General features: G+C 37.4%; 1 protein-coding gene across 1 annotated transcript in view; it reads left to right on the forward strand.

Annotated features, from left to right (window-relative positions):
* The first annotated feature begins 1,317 nt into the window (after positions 1 to 1,317).
* The window catches only part of LOC140234635 (gamma-aminobutyric acid receptor subunit beta-3-like), a 76,309-nt gene continuing 51,600 nt past the window's right edge, over positions 1,318 to 26,026 (forward strand). The window contains exons 1-3 of the mRNA XM_072314663.1: positions 1,318 to 1,574; positions 1,853 to 1,962; positions 21,118 to 21,185. Of these exons, the coding sequence (XP_072170764.1) occupies positions 1,495 to 1,574; positions 1,853 to 1,962; positions 21,118 to 21,185 (258 nt within the window). The 5' untranslated portion in view covers positions 1,318 to 1,494. The remainder of the gene's footprint in view (positions 1,575 to 1,852; positions 1,963 to 21,117; positions 21,186 to 26,026) is intronic.

Below are 26,026 nucleotides of genomic sequence, written 5' to 3' on the forward strand. Positions count from 1 at the left end.
TGGAACAAGTATGTCTCACTCCAATTCATTTCGCTTGTTATTTATTTCAAGTAGCACTGCTTTTTAAAACGCGATTTATGCAGCGAAATATAAATACGTTAAGAAGATAACAAGCCTCATGTGCGATAAGACTGTGGTAAATGACCCCCCCCCCTTTGAAGGATTTTAGTAAGGATATGTTCCATAAAATAAAAGTGCAAAGAGCAAGAGAGAAAAAAAAATACTCATTTGATAGAGAAAAAGTAGAAATTCCTCCTAATTTATTGCATAATATGTTAATAAGTCCTAGTTTGAAATGAATAATATCAAAACTGTTCATATCAAGGATGATCATAGAATACCACTTGAATTAGAGGACATGAAGTTCATTCGACATAGATGAAAAAACAACAACAAATACCTCTTCACCAATCATGTGAACCCCAAATATAATGATAAATGCACTCTTGTAAGCTGCATGTGATCAACCAACCGTCCCCCCCCCAAAAAAAAAAAAATATATATATATATATATATATATATATTAGGCCCTATATACCTTTCTTTCAAAAAAAAAAAAAATGTTTGCTCCAAAGTGAGGGAATAAGTTGTCATCACACTCCTATCGTTGTAACCGACAAGTAGGAAAATATGAAATAATTTGGTGCCAAATATCAGGAGAAGAAGAAAAAGAAACAAACATCAAGTACAGACATGGAAATGGGGTTAAAAATAGAGCTACTTTGTTATCAGCCTAAACAATTAATTAGAGCACTTGAACCTTAACTCGCAAACTAATCATTCACGGCAAGGCTACCTGAGCCCAAAGGGTGATTGATGAAAACACGGGTGCTTGTCATCCAACGATGTGATTATCAACAAATAAATTGATTCGTTCTCAGCCATCACCTCCCTACAGTTAAAATGCGATACATTTGTTCTCACAAAAGAAACTCCAAATTATAGTTTCAACCGCGCTGCATGGAAGCTGATGATGGGAAACTTTCCTGTTTACGTTTAATTTAGAGCTACTCACAGTAGCATCTGCTTCGCAATTCTAGAACGGAAATTAAAACATCCTTCCAACAGCAAAATGGGACCATAAAGAGAAAGAATAATGTTTCAGTAAGCTGCAAGAAAAAGAAATTACAAGCCCTGGCCGAGTTCTCGTTCGAGCCCCCAAAAGGCATCTTCTGAGGCTTACTATAGTGATACGAGAGAGGGGGTTTATAGTTTTCGATTAGCGCATGCGCAATAGCGCCAGGCCAGTGTCGTCTGTTTGGAGAACGGTTTTATAGTGGTGTAAGAAACGTAAGTTAAGCGACGTGTTACGAACGCCTCAGCGCGAATACGCCGTTGGCCTATCGACTAAACACGGCCCCATACCGTGACGTGCAGCGAGGAATCTATGGCGGCGGTACGGCTAAATGACACGGGGAACGTACATGCAGTGTAGTAAGCATTTTCTGAGGGCCGTGTCTTTGGAATTTCGGTAGATAGCCACCTCAAAAAATCATGACAGTGGTTCTTTTCATCTTGTCACCGCTCATCTTTCTTCTCTCGCTGACGACAGGCTCTGGGCTCGGGCAATGTAGGTAAGACATCCAAAACCACTGTTCTCGCCTTTCACAGTAAGTTAACATCGGATGTAGATCGCAGAGGTACGGGAAGCTCTCCCGTCGGATTTATGCTTGATTTGGGTGGATGCCTGCGAAGTGACGGAAAACAAACAAATCTGTATAAAATGTCGACCATCACGTTTTAGTTATACCCAGTAAATTGTGCCATTAATGTGTGATTAGTCTTGCTGAAATCTGAGAGTGATGATTGGTGTATTATTGTTTTGTCTACAAATTCAATCATTTGCATGCAGGAACAACGAGTCGTATCAATTCGACAACAGCCATCGAATAGCGAACATTACAGCGGCAATCAAATCCATGCTCCATGACTATGACATTCGATTGCGGCCGAGATTTGGAGGTGGGTATAAACCGTTGAATTGATTTTGGTTACGTTCTTCTTATTTCCCATACAGTACCATGGCGTATGAGCAACGTGCATTAGGTCGCTACCCGTTACGGAATTGTATTGTTTGTGAAGCCCCCTGCGTGTCTTATGGCGGAAGTAATAGAGATAATGTTGTGCAGGTGTGTGCATGGTGTTTATGCTTAGCAATGTCTACCGGTGCATGGCAGTCTTTACAGTGTGATTATGGTTAAGCAGCGCACAAAAATGATAAATTATGTTGCTCTAGGTTCTTATCCTTAATTTGGCGCACTTTTGTAATTCTTCCCAATTTGCAGCTGGCAAATGTCAGATAATGAAATGCCTGCTCATTGTAATCTGACCACATACACGTATGTTGTACCACAACCTTACATGCAAAGCGTAAGTGTGTTCTACAGTACTTGTTTTCACTTAATGATATGAATATGCATATACTGATTATGAATGCAAACTTGCTTTCATAATTTCCTATAGTGGCAATAAATATAGGGCTACTCTTATTATACACATACAGAAAACCCACAAAGCTTTTGCTCATGGCAGTATTTTGTAATAAAAGCAAAAGCAAATAAACACAATTGCACTCAAGTGATGCCAACTACCTTCTTTCTTGTAGCCAGGACCTCGTCACCACCACCCCCGCCCTCCATCCAAGTTTACTTATACATTCAGATTTGATGCTTCTCGATTATCCACAGAGGATGCTAGCAACAAAACAGCATGCCTGAGGCTTGTCGGCTAATGTAGGCAAAACATATCCAAGCCATGGGACTAGGATTCCACAAAGCAGGTGCAATAGATACGTCATCACTCGGGCATTAAAGCCAGAAACATTCTGGAATGTTTATAGGCTGGACTTTTGTGGTTCATAGTAAGATTAAATAACAGGCACTGGTTGTTGCTACGTCGGGTAAAGACTCGGGCAATCCTTTATCTGTAAGATTCAACTGTCTACATTAAGTTTACCCAAATGTAAAGATAACAGGAAAACTTAATTGCGTGAAGAGACGTTTTGTTTGAGTTTTTCTTTATTCTCTGAGTGGTGGTGGGGGGGGGGGTGTACACAAGACCAAGAACTAGTACCAGTACAGCAGCCTAAAAATAACACGTTCGAATGTACATGGAACAACGTTGTTTAAACAACACCTTGTTTCTACTCCTATAAAGTCATTTGACGATGTAGTGCATGAATGAATGTAAAAAAAATGCACGTCACTCATAACTAGACAGTGTGAAACTCGCAATTCTTTAATGCAGTAAGTCAACATCCATTGTTAAATCCATTTTACTTTTGTCGAAGTGCACTGAAAATGGCGAGAAGGTTTGATTAAACATTCTAAAATGAGTGAGAATGCCAAGAACATCTGAAATCGCAAAGATTTCCTATTAGTTTACCAAAGTTTTAGCTATCCACTGTATGCATTGATTAAATAGGTTCGATTAGTCGGTATAATTTGATGTTAACTTTTCGTCAATCCATCTTTAATGGCTGCTTTGATTGAGTAGTTTATAGAGATATGATGCATTGAATAAACAGTATGTTTTGTGTATGTATGTATGTTTGTGTATGTGTATGTGTTTGTATTGGTTATGGTGTTTTACTTGTATGACAGTGTGTTACGACTTTAGGTAATGTTTTCAGCAGGATTGAATTGGTTAGCTATAGGTGGATGACATTAGTGTATGCTAAAGTGTCTTGATTCGTTTCATTTCTCATGATAGGTCTCAGAATGTACTTCTTATTGTACGCTCGTTTGATACAAGGAATGGTATTCATGTTCGTTGTCTGATTCGCTGAATCCTTTTTCGCTCTGCTTTGTAGGGCGCCATCACGAGGGAACCATGGTACTAGTATATCAGATGGTAACTGCAGAAGGTTATCACCACACTGGGTAACTCTGTATTGAAACACTGACAGCTTGATGTTATTGGATATTATTCTTCACGCAAAGTGATTAAGGCGGAGAGGAATAGATTTAAGAGATTTATAGGGAATCAAAACACGGAATATTGTACACCAACTGCGAGTAGAGAGCGACAGTATTGTGGGAGAGATAGATAAAGAGAGAGCGAGAAAGATTATGTAGATTTAATCATGCAGTATTATGTGGTTGGTTGTGTGGGTGTGTTTGTCAGTGTGAATGTGCACGGGTATGTTACATGTTCGATGTTAAATGTTACATTCTTTTTGTGGTTAACAATCGGATCACCTTTCTTTTTTCTTTGGTGTTGCTTTTATTTTTTTTTTCTCTTTCTGCGGGTGTGGGGATGATATAACTGCGGTTTGCGTGCTTAATTGAGCTATTGTCAGTTCGTCCCATTTACACGGATCAAAACAAAATATCTATGATTTTATCCCAACTCATCTGGGATTTATGATGGGACTCAAAAAGATTACGAAACTAGTAACTAAGCATCATTCAAACCATATCACAATGTGTGAAGAACTTCTTTGTTTGCATGTGTGTGTGTAGGGGGGGGGGGGCGAGGGAGGGTGTGGATGGCGGCAGAGAGATAAACATATCTAAGGAGTACAGATAATGCATTGTGATTATGTTCGTTCACAGGAAGTCCTGAGTATAGTTGAAAGCTACAGCGAACCCTTGAAATATTTCTTGATATGTCTGATGATACAACGCACAAAATATGATTTTATGTCAAATTGATTGTTGTTGTTGTTGTTCGTGTTCCATCTGTGAAGATGGCTGGATAGCCCATATTCAGCTACAATAAGCTGGTCTTCCATGGGGTCCAGTTGGATGTGGGGTGGGACCACTTCACCGGGTTAGACACCCTGCTCTTTGCGATGAATGAATGAAGCGGGATCTTTTACGTGCATGAGCTGTGACTCTCTCATACACGGGACCTCCATTTTATGTCCTATCCGAGGGACAGAGTGTTTTGCCTCTTGCTAGAGGGGACGGTATGTTTACACACAACATTGCTCAGTCCAGACTCGGTTCGAACCCGGGCCGCGTGATCGTGAGGCAGACGCGCTGCCGACTGAGCCAACTCACAGCCCTCAGACCGATAACTGAAAGGTCAGAGATAAAAAAAACCAACAACAACTGATCACTTAAAGCAGTGTCATCTGGATGTTGGTATGGTTTTTCCAGATATACTTTAAAATTACTTTCTTCAAGAATTAATAGCAATGCACACAAGAGCAAAGACGAATAACGATTATGCAAATGTCTGCCCCAAGGAAAAACGCAGTATCTGCAATGTCATTATATTGCAGATACTGTGTTTTTCACTGTATCGATTCTAACAATGTCATCACTTTTTTCTTTGTTCTTCACAGATAATTCTTTACTGCAACTGTAGTCATTATAATAGTACAGTGACTCAGCAATATTACGTGTAAATAGTTTTGTTCTGTCACAGACTGTCCCCGTGTCAGGTCTCTGAAAAAGAATAACAAAAATAAGTTAACTCTGCATATCGCGAATATAATATATCATGGATGAGAACACCTTCACCTTCACCTTATCCTAGATTATATTGTTCTCACACTGTGTCTCTTTAACAAAAGGTTTCAATATCCTCTACATTTTTGATTGACAGCTTTTTTTAAGCCCTCCCTTCATTGCTGGAGAAAAAAATGCGAATCAACTTGAAGCCCAAACAAATTAAAATGAAATGAGAAATAAAATACTCATGTCAATGAATTGTTATAATCCAGTGTGGATTGAGAAGCCTATTGATTCGTATAATACCGCTTAATTGGCATTCCAAGGTCCCACTGCACTATAAGTATTCGATCGAACTCTGCTAAGCTACAAAAGGGAATGTTCTCCTTTTCCTCAAATGAACCTGAAAAATGCTCCACAGTTGAGCAATAAACGAATAGAGCGAAATGGTTTATGAATATTGATCGCCCATCAGTAAGCACTCCTGAATACCTGCTGCACATTTCGGTATATCGTCACAATTTTGTTTATGTATACAATTTCCCATTTCTTTTTTATGTGTTTTTCCCACTCTCGATATTGTATCATAGTTACCGTTAAAGCTGTCATGAATACTCCCATTTTTCGATTAATTTCGAGTTTACAGTAAATCACTGAAGCGAAAATGGGAATGTCTCTTGAGCTGTTTTCCCACGATCGATAGCCGCACTACAATATTATCGATATCACAACAGTGTTGTAGTTCATGCGTCTCTGAAGCAGAGTGCTATCCAATTACAGCGCGTTTTCTTCCTTTATTCGGCACGTTTTATGTCATTAGGAGCTACAGTATATGTAATGAGGAGTGACTGCCACTCATACGTGTTACAACCTTACTATGCTGCATGAATGGAATAGTGATCATCAGGTCGAAAACTAAAGTAATTATTATGGATTTCCGTTTTCTCATTCTTCTATACATACTTTAAGCAGTTAAAGGTAAAGTCTGGCCTTGAACCCATGAAAACATTTCATGTCCATAATATCGAAATACTACTGAGGTTTAAAACAACAATTTTCTAAGAAAAGCAGTTGTGGAAACAAAATGTGATTGCACAATGAGATATGTCATGACATATAATTTAGACCTACTATGATATGTGATATGAAATATTATATATATATATATATATATATATATATATATATATATATATATATATATCAATTTTGAAGTACGTATCATTAACGGTTGTCTTGCTTGACCATGCACGACCATGCGTTACTTATACACCTTACCCAACTTATGGCATTGTCGTTGGTAAGATATTTGATACTGAGAACCTGCAACATTTTCATCCACATATCGGTATGCCTAAAACGTCAGTGACCTGTTTGTTTTAAGTTCTTTCTGACAGTGTATCCAAACTTTATTTCCTCGGAAAAGAGTCGAATAGTAAACGTTTTCACTACACCGCCGATGTCTCTCTTTTCTTTTCCTTTTCATTCTGGCGAGATTACCGTGTGTCTTTGCATTAGTCCCTAGAAGACTGCAAGCCAATATGAGTTCCGTCTTACTTAGTTTGCACAGTTCATATCAATTGAGCGCCGATTAAGATATGGGGGCGTTGTAACGCGACACATCTATCGATGACTGAGGATAATGTGTGAATATTAAATGAGAAAACGATAGCATCGATTTCGTGCTCATTTTGCCAGCAGCTTCATAAATGTGGCTCTTGATGGGGGGAACGGAGAAGGAGCATAAATGAAACAGGAGTATGCGTCTATTAGCACTTCAACTACTGCAGACGGAGAGAAAGAGAGGGAGAGATAGTATGTGTGTGTGTGAGTGAGAAAAGGAATAGAGAAATAGTAAGAGAGGGCGCCGGGCGGAAAGATATAAAGTGATAGAGAAGGAATATACAGAGCAGAAGGACCAAACGAGAAAGAAAGAGTGAGAGGGAGAGAGTGATAGAGTTCTGAGTGTATGGGAAAGGCAGTAAGAGCTCGGAATGTTCTCTACGTATTTGTTAAAAGGCGTGATGATATACGCGGACTATTTTGAGGTCTAATTTAGAGAACCATCTCCCACACAGCCACTGAAAGTCACACAGATATATAAGTCTCTCCCCTTTCGAAACAGAGAAACTATCAAAGTGATTAGGGCGTGTTATACTGAGAAAAAAAAATGTGAAAGAAATGATTTGAATTTATTTCACAGAAACAAAAGGGAGAATTAAAGAAGACATGCTATGGAGAGTAAGAGAAAAAGAACATGATCTTTATCACAAGTTTAGCATGATAAGTGATGAATAGAAAACATAACAATCGTAAAATATCAAAATCACTCAATGGAATTTCTCCTGCTTTTTGGGCTCAGATTGAATTCGACATTATACTTGACCAAATTTCATGTATTGTTTCACATTTCGTGTAGGGGAAGGGTTAGGTTCAGTTAAAATTAACCAGCTATTCTAGTTAATTATGTAATATGAGATTAAAATAAGTACGTTGGGTAGATCGAATTGATACTATTTGATACACAATTGTATAAGTTCATGATCATACATAGGATATATTATGTGAGTGTGTGTATGTGTGTGTTTGTGTGCGTCTGTATATGTGTGTATAAGTATAACATACCCCTGGAGGAAATAGGCGCATGGATTTTACGTGATCAGTGCAAACATCTTTTCCATTTGCCCCTAATTTTATCCAGCTGCTCTCCTGCAGTATGACTTGAAAGAGAAGAACAAAATAATCCCTCCCATGGGAGTGGAGTGAATGGTTGCAGAGAAGAAGAGATGTGGAGCTTCCAAGATTTTTAGCAAAAAGTTTGGGGCCAAGAAGAAACAAGAAATGAGATATGACTATCATGTAATCTCAGAGGAGAAGACATTGGATACGAAAGCAGCTCAGGAACACGAGTAAGACGATAATAATGGTATATTTGTAAGAACAATATCATGTTAATTGCTCCGCTTTCTCGTAACTCTGTTTGAAAATTCGGATTTCTATTTTATGCAAGGCAGATTAATTGCTACCACAGTGTTTCAGCTGCGATTATCTGGCTGTTAGGACACACCAATTAACAGAATCACATTCAAACACAGACACATATTCAAGATAATACGACATTCAGTAATGGCTATACGAGTTACTGACATTCAGTCTGAAATCATGCAACTACGGCTTGTTCGAATTGACTTATATACCTAGTGCAAAGTTATTGGTTATACAAGCGAACATTAATGTGTATTTTATGACCTTCGGGACCGTCATGTGTGATTTAAAACGGTGTAACGGTGTTATCAGGTTAAGCCACTCACACAAATTAGATGGAGTGATGGAGTGATGGAGCAATCGCTTCGTAACTGTTATTTCGGTTGTTTTTCCACTTATGAATACACTTACCAAGACACAGAAAAACACATACAGACAACCACAACCATCGGCACATGCGCAATGTTTGTGACACATAGCATGAATATACAAATCAACACAGTTAATTACTTTTATATATATATACATACATTCATTAATGATATTGGCGGATCACTTTGTTATCTATTAACCTCTTTACTTTCACTGCTATCTTATCTATGATATTAAAACTGCACATTGATTCCTTGCAAAAGATGGGGTAAATTCTTATTTATTTCTTGCAAAAAAAAAAGAAGAAAACAATGATTGATGATTTCTGTGCAGGTCATAATGGAATTTGTGCAGTGATGGCATCATCACCTTATAATATAAAACATAAACTTGTAAATATAGTCACTTTCGTGCGATCACAAACTAAAAGTCGTGATACTGCAACAGCGCCGCATGAATTTGAAAATTTAGGGACTTCTGTCTCGACAAAGATCGCGTTGATTTAGCTGTTCTCTTTAGTACGTCTTATATGATACTTACCCAGATTTCGTTCTAGCTAAGTGCCAAAGATGACAAACATAGAGGTTTTTTTCTCTATCCTTTGCCCCTTTTTTTCTGTCACGCACTTTGGACAGTGGGTATGTCGCTATGGAATCTTCTGTTTCAATTGGCACTCAAAGCACAAAAAGGGGGCAATCGGGAACAAAAAAAAAAGAAGGAAGCAGATACCATAAGATTCACTGTTTTGTACCTGGCTAAACTACCTTGGGGAAATTCCTCTTGACGAAAGGAAAGCTTTAAAAAGAACCTGTACTGTCTGTTGCAACGCGGTATAGCATGGTCCATTTGCTTAATCTCTTAAGCCTGTCAATTCGAGTTACAATGACAGTGTCTTATATGCTGCACTGCCAGAGCGCATGTGGAGAATCCATTCATCAGGTGAAATTTATCTACCATTCACGTTCAATTTGACTCGATTAAAAGCGTCGTTGACTTACTGTTCCTTCTCTGTTATTTTGCATCTCCTTCAATAGAAGAAGAGAAAAATACTGGAGGGGTCGCTATGCATCTTATCCCTGTCAAAAATGAACTTTGAAACGTCGGAAGAGGAAAATCTGCTGTCCCTATTATTCACAGACGGGAGGATACGGCTGAAATGATGCGACACATTAATATGCAGCATATTGGAGTGAAAGGCGAGCACCCGAATTCGAAGCGTCACAAATTCTTGGCCGATCTTGTCAGCCTGAATATGCCAACTGCCATGGCGGTCTACAGAAAGATGCGGTGTGGGAAAAAAAAAAGAGGAGTATCATTCTCTTTGTATGGCGTACACTTAATAGAATCCGTCCAGATATTTTTTCCGTCGATAGAAATCATATTGATTATAATAATCATGATAATGATATTGATGATAATAATGATAAGATCTTCTTTACCCCAGGGTAGCCTCTTCAGTGTTGACACTGCTCTACCAGAGGACCCTGTCATTATTATTACCTCAGCGTTGCTAGGTACACGCTTGTACGCTGTCAAGGTCGAGATGAAGATTGTGGGTAAAAACATCTTTTCCAATGTCCAACGATGTAGGCACTGGACTGGATTCGAACTCGGGTCCTCCGATTGGGAGTCAGGAATCTTATCCATTATGACACTGCAGTGGTTCACAAAACATTACTAGTAAACTAAAATCATGACGTAATGAATGTTCATTAAATAGTCTTTTAGCTTAATGTCATTATAACAAGGAACAACATGAAAAAAAAATCCAACTCATTTTGCTAATGACATAAAGAAACCATGGACACACAAACACAAACATATATTTTGTTATTCCCACCTGCTCACATGATATGAATTCACAGTACGGTACGTGTATTGGGAGTATGATTTATGTGTATTATGTTGACCATCATAAAGCGAATGAACAAGTCTACTTGGAAACAGACGAACTTTTCATTTCATTTCATTTTATGTCATTTCCCATAGTACACAATACTTACATGCGCATAATAACATAACATCAATACAATGTCTGTGTCTATCAGTTGTCCTCGTTGTTCATTCATTTGACGTGAACTGATGCAGACTCACTCACAACTTTTGCTGACGTCATTGTTATGTCGTTGAATCATTGAACCACTCCATACTCATAAGGGATTATGTATCAATACAGTGAAATCTAATAGTACAAATATAGTCAAAATCGGACCATCAGACGAACAAAATGGCTGTGGTTTCTTCTACAAGAGACCTAATGTAAGAAAGGTAAAGGATTGTAAGGGTTCAGCTGTATTTTCACTAAACTGCAGGATTAATCGTCACTACTTACACGAACAATAATGGTTGAATCACCACTCCTGTTGTTTTGTGGTACAGATATAAGAAACATGCTTTTACCTAATTCGTCGACAATTCAGACACCTGAATCATTTTCGTCTTAGAGGTTGACAGTGCCAAATTAATGTGACATTACAACAGTTTGATGTATTCAAACTTTGATCCCGTTTCGAAGAATTGGTACAAATTGGACTGTAGTTGTCCATGGCTGGTAGTGCGGCGAAAATATCATCACTTTTTCACGTTTGCGTATACTGTTGTGACGATATGATTATATGTGAAACTTCAGGATTTTATGACGTTGATTATCTGGCGTACCAGTTTGTAATAAAATGTCTGCGGTTCTGTTCATTTGAACCCATCTTTGGAAATCAAGTGCAAACACGGAATGCATTTACAGTGTGAAGGGAGACCTGATCAACAGAATAAACAGGTCCAAGTGCTTAGCAAGTAGAATGAGAAGGTCAAAGGTCGAAGGTCAGCGTAAATTTTAGTATTTCACTACAAGTATCTCCCCTGTATCTCTGCAATACATGAAGATATTTTCTGGAAACTTAGTGTATAGACCCTACATGTATTACCACATAAAGATTCCCTAGGAAAAGTTTTGAGCTATGGGGTCAAAGGTCAAATGTCAAGTAAAATACTAGAATAGGATTTTCTTTCTCTGTATCTTGGAAAGGGTTCGTGCTATCTTAATGAAACTCGGTGCATATAACAAGAAAATGATTCTTTTGTGAGGTTTAGGGTCATTGGTCAAAGTTTAGGTTGAAATGCTAGAATTACTCTGTGACACGCTGAAATTACGCTATATGCTTCGTACCTTGGAATTAATTCAACGTATGTACACTTAATCAAACTTATAGTATTTGCATGCATTGCAGCACAATAGGGAAATATTTGGGTCGTGTAGGTCAAAGGTCAAGTGGAAATACTAAACTTTCAATGCTTTTCCATATTTTGAAAATGCCTTTAAGTATAGCTGTCTTGAGTTGAAGTTAGATTTGTCATCTTCTCTTTCTTCCTCTGTCATTTTACGCTGTTGTGTTTAGTTTGTGATGTATGCGCGGTTGTCAAAGGTGTACTTACGTGCTTGAATTATGTGTGTGCGTGTGCTTGGGCGTTTGTATGTCGACTTCTTTGATGAGGATCCACCCCCACAAGAATCTTTTCTTTTCTTTCTGTATGTTCCCCCACTCATTATACTACCTATTATAAATATGGCATACTCTGGGTCTGGGCTGATTCAAGTGTATTCTGTAACTTTAAAGGGACTGTACAGTACTGGTTGAGGTAGGGTTTCATGTTTTGAACATTCCTAAGTGAGATAATGAAAAGCCTCTTATGAAATATGAAAGAGCATGTAATTTTAAGAAGGATTCAACGTTTATTTGATGAAAATTGGTTTTCAAATGGCTGAGATATCCAAAAAAGTGCTAATAATAAAAGGCGACATGCCCCAACTTTATTAGTATCTCTTTGTTTCACTTTGTTTTTGGATATCTCAGCCATTTCAAAACCGATTTTCATCGAATAAACTTTTGATACCCTTTAGAACTGCATGCTCCTTGACATCTCATAGAGTGGTTTCTGAATATCTCACAAAATGTTAAAAGCTAAATCTTCACCTCGACCAGAACTGTACACACCCTTTAATTATCATGAAAAGTTTATTCTCTGTATACGGGTTTTTCATGTGTGTGTGTGTGTGTGCGTGTGTGTATGTATGCATGTGCTAGCATGAAAGGCCTATTATTTGATATGCAGATGTACGTTGCGATCATTATTCGTGGAAAACTTAATAAATGAGATGAAATAGTATGAAATCGGACAACTTGGCCATGCACTTTAAATAGGTCAAACGTCACGTGGTGCGGATTTGCCCCCAAACATGTACCAAACGTTCGTGAGATTGTCTCAAGAAGTACAAAAAAGTTCACGGACATGTTTTGGGTTTCACAAAGATTTTGCGAACATCGCGCACGTCTTGAGAAGGTCGTGCCCAAATGACGAAGCTTTCAATACATTTTCGAGAACAAGGTGACGAGCAAAACACGGTCCAGGATGCTAGAAACTTTTGAGATGTAGCACATGTTTGCTCAACTAATGCCTCTCTGCTGTGAATGGTCATTATTGCCATTAGGTCAAATATCGACAAAAAATGTACCTTAACACTTCCCAGCTGTAGTACAATCATGAAACTAGTAACATTTCCAAATAACCGCTCTTTGAACAATTTTGCCATCCAAATGATTTGAAAACAAAAACAACAACAACCACAGCAACAACAATTTGTTAAAGGAAAGTATATATTATAGCCACTCAACACATTTTGGGCGTGTGCCATCAAACTTTAAAGCAAGTCATTTCAGTGTCATGCTAATCATGTGAAATCGTCATCTCATATATCCAGACCCTTTGGGTGAATGATTCTATATAGCGGAAGCGTACCAGTCGTCATAGCTAGTCGACATTTCTAGCATTATTAATAGGCGACAGTCGCTGGTATTTTGGTTGTGTGCTCAGTATATATAAAGATGTCAACATTTTTTTTTTTCAAATTCTCGAGTATAACTGCATCAGCATAGAATAGGCCACGCTGCCAGAATGCACGATCACTGCCGTTGAACTTTTGGAAAAAAAAAACTGATTTCGGCGTGACGACAATATGACTTCGTATTAAAAGTCACCTATAAAGTAAAATCTCTTATGAGTTGAAAGTAATGTTCCCAAAGTGATGCTAGAATTTGCCTTTGCAATTGAATAATCATGGTATCATTAAGTCAATGATCATTCAAATTTCACCAAATCAGACCCCCACCTGCAATTTTGAAGTCCAACGAACTCTGTTTGGTGTTATAAGGCGCATTGAACGACTTATTCTTCAGTGATCGAGACGGGAATGAATCAAACTTTATTACTGACTTTCAAATTTGATTAAAGTGAATATTTTGGTCACCTGTCTCGCAATTAGCATCTTTGCCCATGTACGACGCAGGAAAGGAGGGCGGGTGAATATCCTGATAATTCAAACATGATCTCTACTGGTGCTCTGGGAATACAAAAGTGCTGGTATTATCCCAGAAGAGATGGTAATGGTGAATATGATGGAACAAGATATGTTTATAGAGTAAAAATATCTCGAAAACGATTATGTTTAGATTCTGATGACAGATTCGGAAATGATCGAGATTATACACTTGTGTGATTGCAGAGTTCTTATATTTCGTTTTTAACAAAGTGCGATACCAAAGAAAAAACAGAAATACATAGTTTCATACATACAAATGGAACAAAAATATATGGGAGATAACTGTACTCAGCAATACCAACAGGGCATTCCTGATTTACAAAGAAGTGCCAAGTAGAAAGTCCTCGGTTTTTTTTTTCTTTGTCATGAAGCAAAACAAACCAACAAAGTGAAAACCATTTTGAGGCCATGACGTAATACAACGTAACTGAATTCGGTATCTAAATTAAAGCACGAATGAAGTATAAACAGCGCAAAAGAAAATCCCACTATAATGATTGAGGAGTTGATTATGAATTGTTTAAAATTCACATTCCAAACTATGGCATAATGTTTAAGACGTCTACATAATAAGTAAAGATTGTTTCATCGATTCAGCAATAGCTGGGAATAAGGAAAGCAGGGCTTTGGTTTGGGACGCCATCACGCACAAATTTGATGTATTAAGCCTCAGTAGTATTTTTTTTTCAAACAAAATACCTGTCACCAAACACTTTCATGAAATAACATTAAAGGGTGAGTAGAAAGAATCTATGACAAGGACTAAAAATCAATAAGATACTTGTGAAAGTAAGACAATCATGTTTCATTGCTCGATATTCTAAGACAGAAGGAAAGCACGTGACACTATAAAATTAGGATGTAAGTAAAAAATAGTAAGATGTAAGTAAAAAGTAGGATGTATTGCAACGGTTCTATCAGATCTACCGCTATAAAGGTAGTAACTCCGTTAGGTAATACTTTCGTATTTTTTGTATTGAATTAATATTATTTAATTGAATTAACAAAGATTTGAGAAATTGACTTATCAAGTGACTCCTCCTCGCAGTAAAATACACAAAGGTAAAATTATTAAAGATTTAGTGTTCCTTATATTTTTATCTTCTATTTGAAACCAGAGTTTCTGAATGAAAATCATTGAGCCGTGAGAAATGCAGTGTGTATTTCTTGAGTAGAAGGAAACAACGCCACAATGAACAGCATAAAAAGGAAACGTAATTTTGTTATGAGAAAGAACAATGCCGTTCCTGCAAGGTATGGTTTTTGGGGTAGATATTGTCCCCCAATATATGAAGTCAAAATGACTCCTTTAACAACTAACTACAGATAAGCAGTGACTTGAGTAGTACGCGTTTGCTCCAAATTCATGCATATGGGTTGAGGACGGTAGGGGCCAGTTTGGTTTAAGGTCAAGAGTGCTTATAAACTGTTTCTTATAAATTGGCACTTTGAGCATTAAAAAGGTTTCTGTTTGGTTGTTGTGGTTTTTCCAAACAGCGGGATGGATGTATCGTGCTAATTCAATCATGTCCAAATGCAACGGACGCATTACTACTGACCTTGGTCGTCACATGTAATGCAATTTCGTAAACTTGTCGCACTGTCTGTTTCCTACGGCATCTTGAGGCACACAAGATTCTAAGATGTATAGAAATATAAGGGACGATTTCTGGATGATGTAACGTAATGAAATTAAGATCGGTGTTCATGTTATTTCAGGAAGTTGCATAACTACTTGGTGATGCATTCATTTTTTTTTTTCATTTGCAATCTCGAACATAGACTGCTACTATGATATAACGTTTGACCTATAATATCATGTCCTTGTGTTCGTCCTTGCACTGTACGACAAAAGACTACCCCTCTCACCCATTGACCCCAATGTCTAACCAGGGAGCAAGTCATACGTGTTAAGTCAATACACTTTGCGAGATGTATCTCTAACGGACTCCCCGTACGGAGATAGGAGATACGCCGCATAGACGATTCTCACCATACAGATATTTTCTTTTCACACTTTTCTTCTAATCCCATTTGACGAACACTCTTTCGGGTTCCAAAAGTTACGTCTGCAATTCTCCCTCTTCTCTCTCTCTCTCTCTCTCTCTTACCATTCCTTTCTTTCTGTCTGTCTGGATTTTTTTTTCACCTGGAAGGTTGTTTTTGGATTTAAGTATTGGTGTTGATGTATGTGAACGTACTGCTTTTTCCATTTATTTTTTTTTTTCGGCAGGAAGGTAAATTTTAAACACATCTTACACTTGTAGGTGGGTAGCACTCGCCATACACAGACGTGACTATCCTGAATAAAATTCAATAAACTTATTTAAGTGTAGAAATGGAATCTGAAGGTTGTCAGTGTTTAGTTTCTCTCATTGGAAACCCCTGGAGAATTTTCGGGATAATATACTCGGGCTTAGTTTCGGTACGTGTTATGTAAGTGATCGTGTCGAAACAATATGCGACACACGGACTCTTTTTTAAACAAACAGTAATAGGAGAAGAAAGCAGAATAGAAAGAAAACAATATCTTGGCGGCTTGTTAAGCTCGATACAGGCTGAAATTATAGTGAGTTCACAAAACGAGTGCATAAGCATTCCTAGCTAAGCAAAGACAAACCGCAGATTTATGCCTTGTCACTAAAGAAGACTTTCCATTTCATTTTCAGTTTATTTTCATATTTCTCACTAAAGAATTATCAAATTTAACAAACTAGACACAGAGGTCCAGCTTGGATGTACGATATAATATCACCATCATAAGAAAATCTGAATCTAAGTGAAAGTACAATCAGATCTACTGCAAAGCAAGCTCGATAAGCGGAGGTTCCAGTAGAAATCGAGTGTGAAGAAAAAGATACGGAGCATGGATACAACTTAGGACCAAACCAGAGATGGTTGACGGTAACATTCGGTGTGTAGCAAATAGTTCTCAGATACAATTACAACAGAACAAAACGAACCATACGCTGCTGACAGATTACGAGTTTTTTTTTTATGATAAGCAATGTTGACATAAACATAATGGTGCGATTTTATAGGCATTCCTAAAACTTCACAATTAGATGCACAGAAGATACAGGTTATAAAGTATTGTATATAATGAAAAAGAAACATGTACCAACAATTTAAGAGTGATCTTCCACTTTTTTTTTTTTCAATTCAATTAAAAGATTTTACTTTCAATGGCACTTTTTGGTTGATACAAGTTGAAGGGAAAAAGTTTACAATGCATTGCAACAATGAATATATGTATCTACATGTGAAACTAATGTTCAAATTATATGTGTCCAAAATGTTTAAAAAAAAATGTACAAAAATGTTTAAAATAATTGTGTTGCAATAAGGCGAACAAAACAATGCCATCTAGCTGTAACAGAAAGGGGGAAAAGAAATATATTCTCCAAAAAAAAAAAAGAGGAATAGACAGAGAGAGATAGTAGAAAGAGAGACATTCTCACTTTATTTTTATTTTTTTTTCCCCGACACTGATCACATGAAAACTGTCCCGAAGCAAGCTTGTCAGTAGAGAATGGAAATGACTTGTCACTATCAGTACTCCTCTTGTTCCTTCTCCACGGACCAGTATTGCCATCACTTTAGGAGGGAGTCAATATATTACCTCAGACAACCCAGTCGTATCGACCGGTCCCTAAGGCCCGAAGGGCATTACCCCCTATCAAAGCCTCCACTGAATTCGGGATTTCCAGACAAAATGAGAGACAGTAGAAAAGAAAATATGAACTTAGTAAAAACTTCGTCTATTTTTGTGTAAGACGATCTTACACCTTGAAAGGAAGACACACATATACATACGTATTTACATGTGTACATGTATATCAAAATGAAAAGAACCCATGGTCATGCTGTCAATACGAATGCTGTCAACAGTTTGTGTAATATATATATATATATATATATATATATATATATATATATATATATATATATATATATATATATACATGTATCATATGTTTGTAGTTATATTCATATTTATTTTTATGATGAGTTTGATTGCAAAAGGAGATCACTCAGTTCGTAGTAATTTGAGATGTTTGTCATTAAAGCAGGTTAAAAAAAAAGAAACTTACAAAAATGGGAGATTTTTAAATCATTTTTACATCAGGTATTTTCCTTGTTATGTCTTTAACAAGTTTAGTGAGGCATCACTGGATTAGGATTATGGACTGGCCTAAAGCTTGAGAGAAAAATAAAAAATAAAGCGACGTCCCCGCAGTAACGATATTTTTTTTTCACATTATAGCCCTACTTGGTGCTGCCACCTATTGACATGATTGAAGAGTTAGTCAATAGACATTATATTTTATGTATATATATATATATATATATATATATATATATATATATATACACGTTTCGCGTGATGTTTGTCACACTTGTAGGGAAATCTCAAATAACGACTGTTATAATGCTTCTACTTTATCTGCGGCCTCACTTGCAAGAACAATGACCGTAACAGAAATTGATTGATTCGACTGTAGTGGGGTACACCCAAGCTGGGCTTGAATGTTTGTGCATTTGACCTGGATGTGCGTGTGTTCATTATCATATAATATAATCTCGACTAGCAATAACCCATTTCTCATGTTCCAAGTTCATATCATGAACTTGAAAAAGGAGAAATTGGTTATTGCTGGTGGAGATGAAAAGAGGGTTCATTTCAGAAAAAAAAAGATGTCTGTGCTCTTTCAGATTATCTTTTTATTTCTGTTTTAACAAATTTAAGAACTCCTACACAATGTTACAATGCGATGTCACCTATTGCAGAATCCAACGCCAGTGGGTTTTACACATATTGAATTTCGGGATCCATCAATTATGGTATGATAATAATTATGATTATTTATATAGCGTTATATCCAGAGAAACGCTTTGAGCGCTTGAAAGAAGTGAAAATAGAAACTGTTCAAGTAGGGAAAATGCATAACAGACAAATAAAATATAAAACGAAACAACTACTTATATGCAAGAAATGTCAAATTTCAGTTTCACTTGAAATGCATGGATACTACGCGGTTCTCGGATACCACAATGCCAATTTATTCCAAAGTGATGGACCCGCATGAACAATGATTGATCCCCCCATCACTGGGTATGAACTTTTGATGCTACATAATATGAGTGAGATAGTTGCCAAACAGGGGTGTATTGCTGAACAAACGAAACGTTATAGTCATGGGCAGTGCTATTAACAAAAAGGAACAGGAGCAGAAGAATTTCAAACAGAATTCGCGATTATATAATGTACAACCAATGTAGTTATTGAAGCGAGGGGGTAATATTATGATATCTTTTCTAGAGTGAGTTCTCCAGGCAGCTGTAATCTGAAGTTTTTAAGGCGTGAAGGCTAATCATGAGGTAACTGAAAGAAATGAACATATCAAAATTTAGTCTACCGAATATACAGGCATGTTCAAGTTTCTCGGCAGTGGACCACGGGTAGGTGAATTAAGTTGCATGGCTCGAATGTATGCAATTTGCAATAGTTCTTTGGAGATGGGGAATATGCGACCAGCGTGTTTTATTTGTCAAGCGCGTGATTATCCCCTGATTTTTATTCTTAAAGGAGCTTAGTGGGCGTTATATTGGGCCCTTTTTCTCCATTTTCCTGTTTCTTTCTTCACCGTGGGCGAAAAACGCGGTCAGTGTAATTATGGCCTAGGTAGACTGTGGACGTAAAGTGGATGAAAGGCTCTAAGCTCGTACCATAGAGGAGCTTTGGCCGAGTAGGAGGTAATGAAGTGAATGGAAAATTTGATCAGGTCACGCCAGAGTCACCCGTGTAGAACTAAATCATCGTACATCTCTATGCATGTTCTTTTGAGGGCATAGCGTCGTGCCCAACGGAACTCTTCCTTTAAATAGCTACGTATGACATTTCCTTAGCTTAGGAGAAAGAAAAAAAAACGCATCTGCGTGGTGTAAGACTGCAATGATTATTCAAGCCTTTGACATGAAGGTGGATTGTAGCAAAAAGTTTGGACATGCATTGTCAACAGCACAAGAGACTATGGGGAAAAATATGAAGCACCCCAATGTGCAGGTGTTTTGAAGGAGTTGTCGATTCTCGTCATTTCTTCTTCGTCTTAGTGATTGAATTAGTGACTTGTTGAATGACGCATTCATTCATGATTTAAAAAAAAAATTATGGTGCATTCGTGTACCCGTAGTAAATTAGTGGTTTATTCATAATTTTATTTAAATCTGCTAGTTATCTTGCTTTGCTATGTTGAGCTAATATCCACGTGCAAGACAGGTTTCATAGTATGCAGCAATTTTATATTTTTGTCTATTCTACGTCTACTTCTTATTTGCCTTACATGTTCAATAATACGTCTTGCTCTGGTCAATGTGTTACTGTAATACTCGTGTTATTTCTATACTGCGTTGATACTTTTTCATTTTTTGTTTGTTTGATATGCTCAAATAGTGATAATGTACAATGTATGATAATATAAAACAAAAGTTGAATTTAGGTCCACCTTTGTGACCACTTTGCAATAAAGTAATGTCAAAAGGGAAATGTAGTCAGTGACGAAAATAGAATGTATGTCGGTGTTTAACATTATATCAATCATATGATTTGTCGTATTACGTGTGGAGGGAATGCATCCTACGAGCTCTGCTTTTTAGCATTCCTCCCCATTTCCAGCATTTCTGTATGATTAGATATAATCTTATCTTTTATTATGTATTGTGATGTAATCTATGTATTCAATTTCTGTAAAATATTCAAAAATGTTTCTGTTGGAAATGGGAAAAAATGAATGAATAAATGAATGAATGAATGAATGAATGAATGAATGTATGGAATAGCTCGCGGTTTTTTTTTTTCAGATTCTAAGAGTATTGGTTAATATAGACAATTGTTTGATGTCATTATTTTGTCGTTACCGTCGAGTTTCCTGACAGAAAAAATACAACATGTTTGTAAAACTATTCCCTCTCTTTCTTTTTGTACAGGCCCTCCTATCGATATTGGAATGGATATCGACATAGTTTCAATCAACAGCATATCAGAGGTGAATATGGTGAGTCTTTCGGATAAGTAATCTTGATTCACATTTACTGTATAGGTAGTTGTTCTCTTTTACATTGGAATTGTTTGCTGGCAGAATACGCGATGGTGAGCAATGTTGCACCGTATGTCCAAAAAAGAAAAATACAACGGGACCGTCCGCAGCAGTAACTTTAAAAATAGTGAATCAATCCAAATACAATTTCAGGGTATGAAAACAAAACTTATCACCCATATCTTACAAAAAACCCCATCCGATTTGCTTGAGTGGTCAAAGAGAAATGAGGATCTTTGTAGAGCATATTCCTTCCAAATTTTGTCCATTGTGTTCATAGTTCCAAGAGCATCAATTACTGATTTTTTAAGAAATAGGCCCATGAATGATTAACAAAAATTCACATTTCTCTGTGACCACTTAACCAAATTGAATTGGTTTTTCTGCAAAGTGTAGGTAAGAAGTTATAGTTTTCATTCCCCGAAATAGCATTTAGATTGTTCAATCATTTTGAAAGTTATCAATGCGAACATCGATTGTAATTTTTTAGGGGACATACTGTATAGTGAATAGCGCTCTTAACTGGGTTCGAGTCTTTGTTCTACGATAGTATTGATAATGTGCTTAATTACCCCTTTTCGCTCGTCTTTACCCATATATTAAAATAGCTTTTTCGGGAAGTTCGAGAAAGAGTAATAGTTGAACTGTGCTTACACTACTAACAGTAATTACTCGACAAGTGAAACAGGTCCAAAATAGACAGTAATATGCTATGTTAATGTGAAGAGAACTTCTAATATCGGACGAGCACAAATCATATTTCACCCGAAATCATTGGAAGGTTTATATATAGCCATCAGATACAGAGATATTCTTTAGGCTTTACTGTCTTTTCCAATCATAAGAAAAAAATAGAGGAGATTAATTCATTGGGTTAATGCTACAACTAGATTTGTGAGTTTCATAAGGGTTCAGTATGCTGCTGAATTCGAGACGGAACCTTGCCCCTCCAGTGGGTAATCTCAATCAATACCTACTTACAACTTACCTGCGTGTCAGTCCGTCCACTAATGCTTCTCCCCGGATCGGAAGTCTGGAACTTTTACTCTTGACAATAATACATTTCCTAGCAGTACTATTTACGCAACCATTGACTTCGCACTGATAATGGGTTAATCGTAGACATACAAGTGTTAAAACATGTTTGTTTCTTTGTGTCATATTCATGTCTTATCATACGTTGTACAACTCATCTCTACGTGCACTGAGAGTGTGAAGGTGCCATCCAAACGTCGTATGAAGTCGTGTGTTATAATTTGCGTCATTCATGGGCATAATCGTCATGTAGTTTGGTCATAAATGACATGGATGAGGAATTGAGTATACGTGTTGGAAGAGACCAGAAATTAAACTCATGAGTGTCATGATTTTGAGATGATTCATATCTTTATCATCATTGTTCTATTTTTGTAAAATTGCCATTACTACTGCCATCGTCATAGCAGTATTAGAGTTTGGTAAGTAAATAGCAGTTGTATGTATGATATTCGTAAGAGTCCTTTTAAACTTTATTTTTTTTTTACCTCTATGTAAATTTACCATGGAATTAGTATAAGAGAAAAGATATCTTCCTATAAATTGTAATTACAATTACGAATATAGTGTTGATTCCATTGCGCATGGTACGGTTGGAGAAGATTTCAGGATTGAAATCATTACCGTTTGTTACCTGTCTCTAGTCGACTATGAAATTTTATTGGAAGGAGTGGATACCCGCTTACCCCAAGCTTGGGAGATGAAAAGCAAATATGCTCCAACCGTCAGCCCTGCCTCGAACGCTCAGCTACGGCCAGGGATAGGTCCTTGGAGTTGTATCATGACAGGGTTTTGTGGAAATTAATAACTGCCATACATTTAATCACGTCCCCCGTGTTGATATACTAGGAAACAAGCACTCCAGTAAATAAGCGCCCAATCCTCCATGTATTCTGTTCATTTCAAGTACGCTCAAATATTTACCCCAACTAAATGCATATAGTGGCCAGCACACATCGTAATATTGACTCCTTCCCGTACAAACTTCTCTGCCACTGCCCGCATTTTTTTTTTCGTCCTATAATTAGCGACTTTGGATAGAATTTGGAAAAATCCAATTGAGTGGACGAATATATTGCAGTCGCCCTCTCCCCCCCCCCTCTCTCTCTCTCTCTCTTTCCGTACATCTTTCTCTCTCTTTGTCTGTTTCCCATTTTCTTTGGATATATGCGATGATCCAAACAATTTTAAATTGGGGATTCCAAATCATATATAGCAGAAAGCTTTGCTGTTGCTGTTTTCATCTTTCGGTATCTTGTAAGTAAATTTTAATCGCCACGATCACAAATACATATATATATATATATATATACATATATTATGTTCCATATTCCACGTTTCATACAAGTTTTATATTCCATTTGATTTTGGAAGAGAAATGTTTTTAACACAATGGTCAGTTTAAAACAAAATTGCACAAATGTATACAAATTTAATTGTAGATAGAAGGAATAGATATAGAATATGTGTGTCACTTCTCTCACCTATCATTAGTACTTGGTAAGAGAGTATATAAAATGGGGAGGGATGGGGTGGGGTAGCCACAATCCGGGTATTATCTCTCTCCTGGATAATCAGTATCAACGCCATGCACCGCTCCGAGCACCGATACTTCTTTGCTGTTTGCTTCGCGCTTGTCACAATCCCCTATCAAGAAGGGAAAAAAAATTCTCTCGAGAGTAAAAAGGGGGCGGGGAGGGAGAAAGGTTGACCAAGAGTGGAATCGTTGATTCATTATATGTTGCAGTAGTGGTACGTAGACTGGAAAGAAGAAGGAGAATGAAGACCAAGAAAAAAAAAAACAAATAGGATAAAATAACTGTAATGGCTTGATACATGATGTCCGATATGTTATTTCATTTGCCCTCGTTTCACTCGTGTTGCCATATTATAACGAACACGGGAAATTCATTATGGAAACATAGTCAACCCTTCTCTACAGTCGCTGTTATCATTTCAATGGAGTCTGGAGTCGTCACCCCCCCCCCCACACCCCCACCCCCCCCCCCCCCGCCGCAACAACGCGTAATGGCAAGTACATAAATGAGCACCCTGCAAAGTATCCTCGTAGGATGCGCATTGGTGATCGTAAAGAGGGGAAAAAAAGAACATAGTGAAACGACCTGAGAACAGTTGAATGACAATTCGAAACCTCATTACAACGGTGGCGGCGTATATAGCCGAATGAATATGGTGAGTAAACCGAGAAATGGTGCGAGGTAGTCTGCACCGCAGTCGTTACACTTCGAGGCCAGTGCCACAGGCGGCCCGTGAAAAGTAGTACCTGGTCACGCTGTTTTTGTAATTGATGCTCGAGTTGATACATAGCACATCGCCAAGGGCCTGATACCCTCTAGAGTTTAACTGGAACAGCGAAATGGGTTATTATGGCGTGGCTATTCCTATCTGCTTGATCAATGCGCAGAGCACGGGAGAAGACCGCCGTGATTGAAAATTCAAGCGAGCGCATATTCACGCAGTGCGAATTTCGCTTCTTAAAGTAACACCAAAGAGCGTTTTCTTTTTAATTCGTTTACTTTGTTATTCTATCTATGATTCTTATTTCATTAAATGTCCTTCCCTTTTTTTCTTGTTGCCTTGCTTCTTTCCCTTCGGATAATTCTTCTCTGACGATGTTTTTGATTCGCTCTAGGATAGGCAACGATTGGAACTTGATCGATTGCATATGGAATAAGGATTACTCCTCCCTTTACAATGATATTATAGGGAAGAATTTGCCAAGACACTCTTTCGTAAACCTTCCAAAGTCCCACAAACTAGCTGAACTTGTTTTAGGGAAGACAATGGAAGATAAAGTAGTAATGGACCAATGATTAACTCTAAAACATTCGTTTCATGTTGTGTTCTCCATGAAAAATGAAATCACTCGGTGATCCTTTTTCTTGCGATTTGTAAGTAATAATGTTATTCGGCGATGAATATTCGATGAGTTGGTTTGACCATTATGACATTCCATGATATTACTTTTGTTATGGTAATAATAATAATATAATAATAATAAGGTCTTATTTACCCAGGGTAGCCTCTTCAGTGTTGCCACTGCTATACCAGAGGGCCCTGCTATTATTATTACTCTATACTGCCAGGTACCCATTTATACACCTGGGTCGAGAGGGACATTGTGGGTAAAAACATCTTGTCCAAGGATGTAAGCACTGGGCGGGATTCGAAGTCGCGGTCCTCCGTTCGGGAGTCGGGAGTCTTATCCACTATGCCACAGCGCCCCCGACGTAAAATATGGTATCTTTACGTTGAGCAGTAATGCATGAGATATTTACGTCGAGTTCCATTTACTTTTCTGTGGATTCCCAGAGCATTTCCGTAATAAAAATGCGCATAGATAACGGAGTATCAGATGCAATCTCTTTACTGTCACAGAGATATTCGCTACTGTGATCTTTTAATTATACAACGCAAATAAAATGTTAGTTTAAGCTCAAATGTCATATTATGCCTGCGTGATATTCGCTTGACTAAGTGCATTTTCATTCTCTTATCATTTTAATTCGCAATTTGATCATGAAAATCAGTTCTTTAATAACTGAAAGGCGACCATGTGAAAATAGAACGGAATAAAAAGATAGTAATATGTCATCGTACACTAGATATACCATGTTTCATTGCGTTCTAAAGAAAATGCAGTTTGTCATGATATACTTATTTCCTGTCACTACAAGTTTTCTTATGTTTCTCATGCTATAAGACATATGAGGCCTTTCAAATGAACTTGGTACCCTTTTATG

Source organism: Diadema setosum, chromosome 11 (genome assembly GCF_964275005.1).
Source record: "Diadema setosum chromosome 11, eeDiaSeto1, whole genome shotgun sequence".
Lineage (NCBI taxonomy): Eukaryota > Metazoa > Echinodermata > Echinoidea > Diadematoida > Diadematidae > Diadema > Diadema setosum.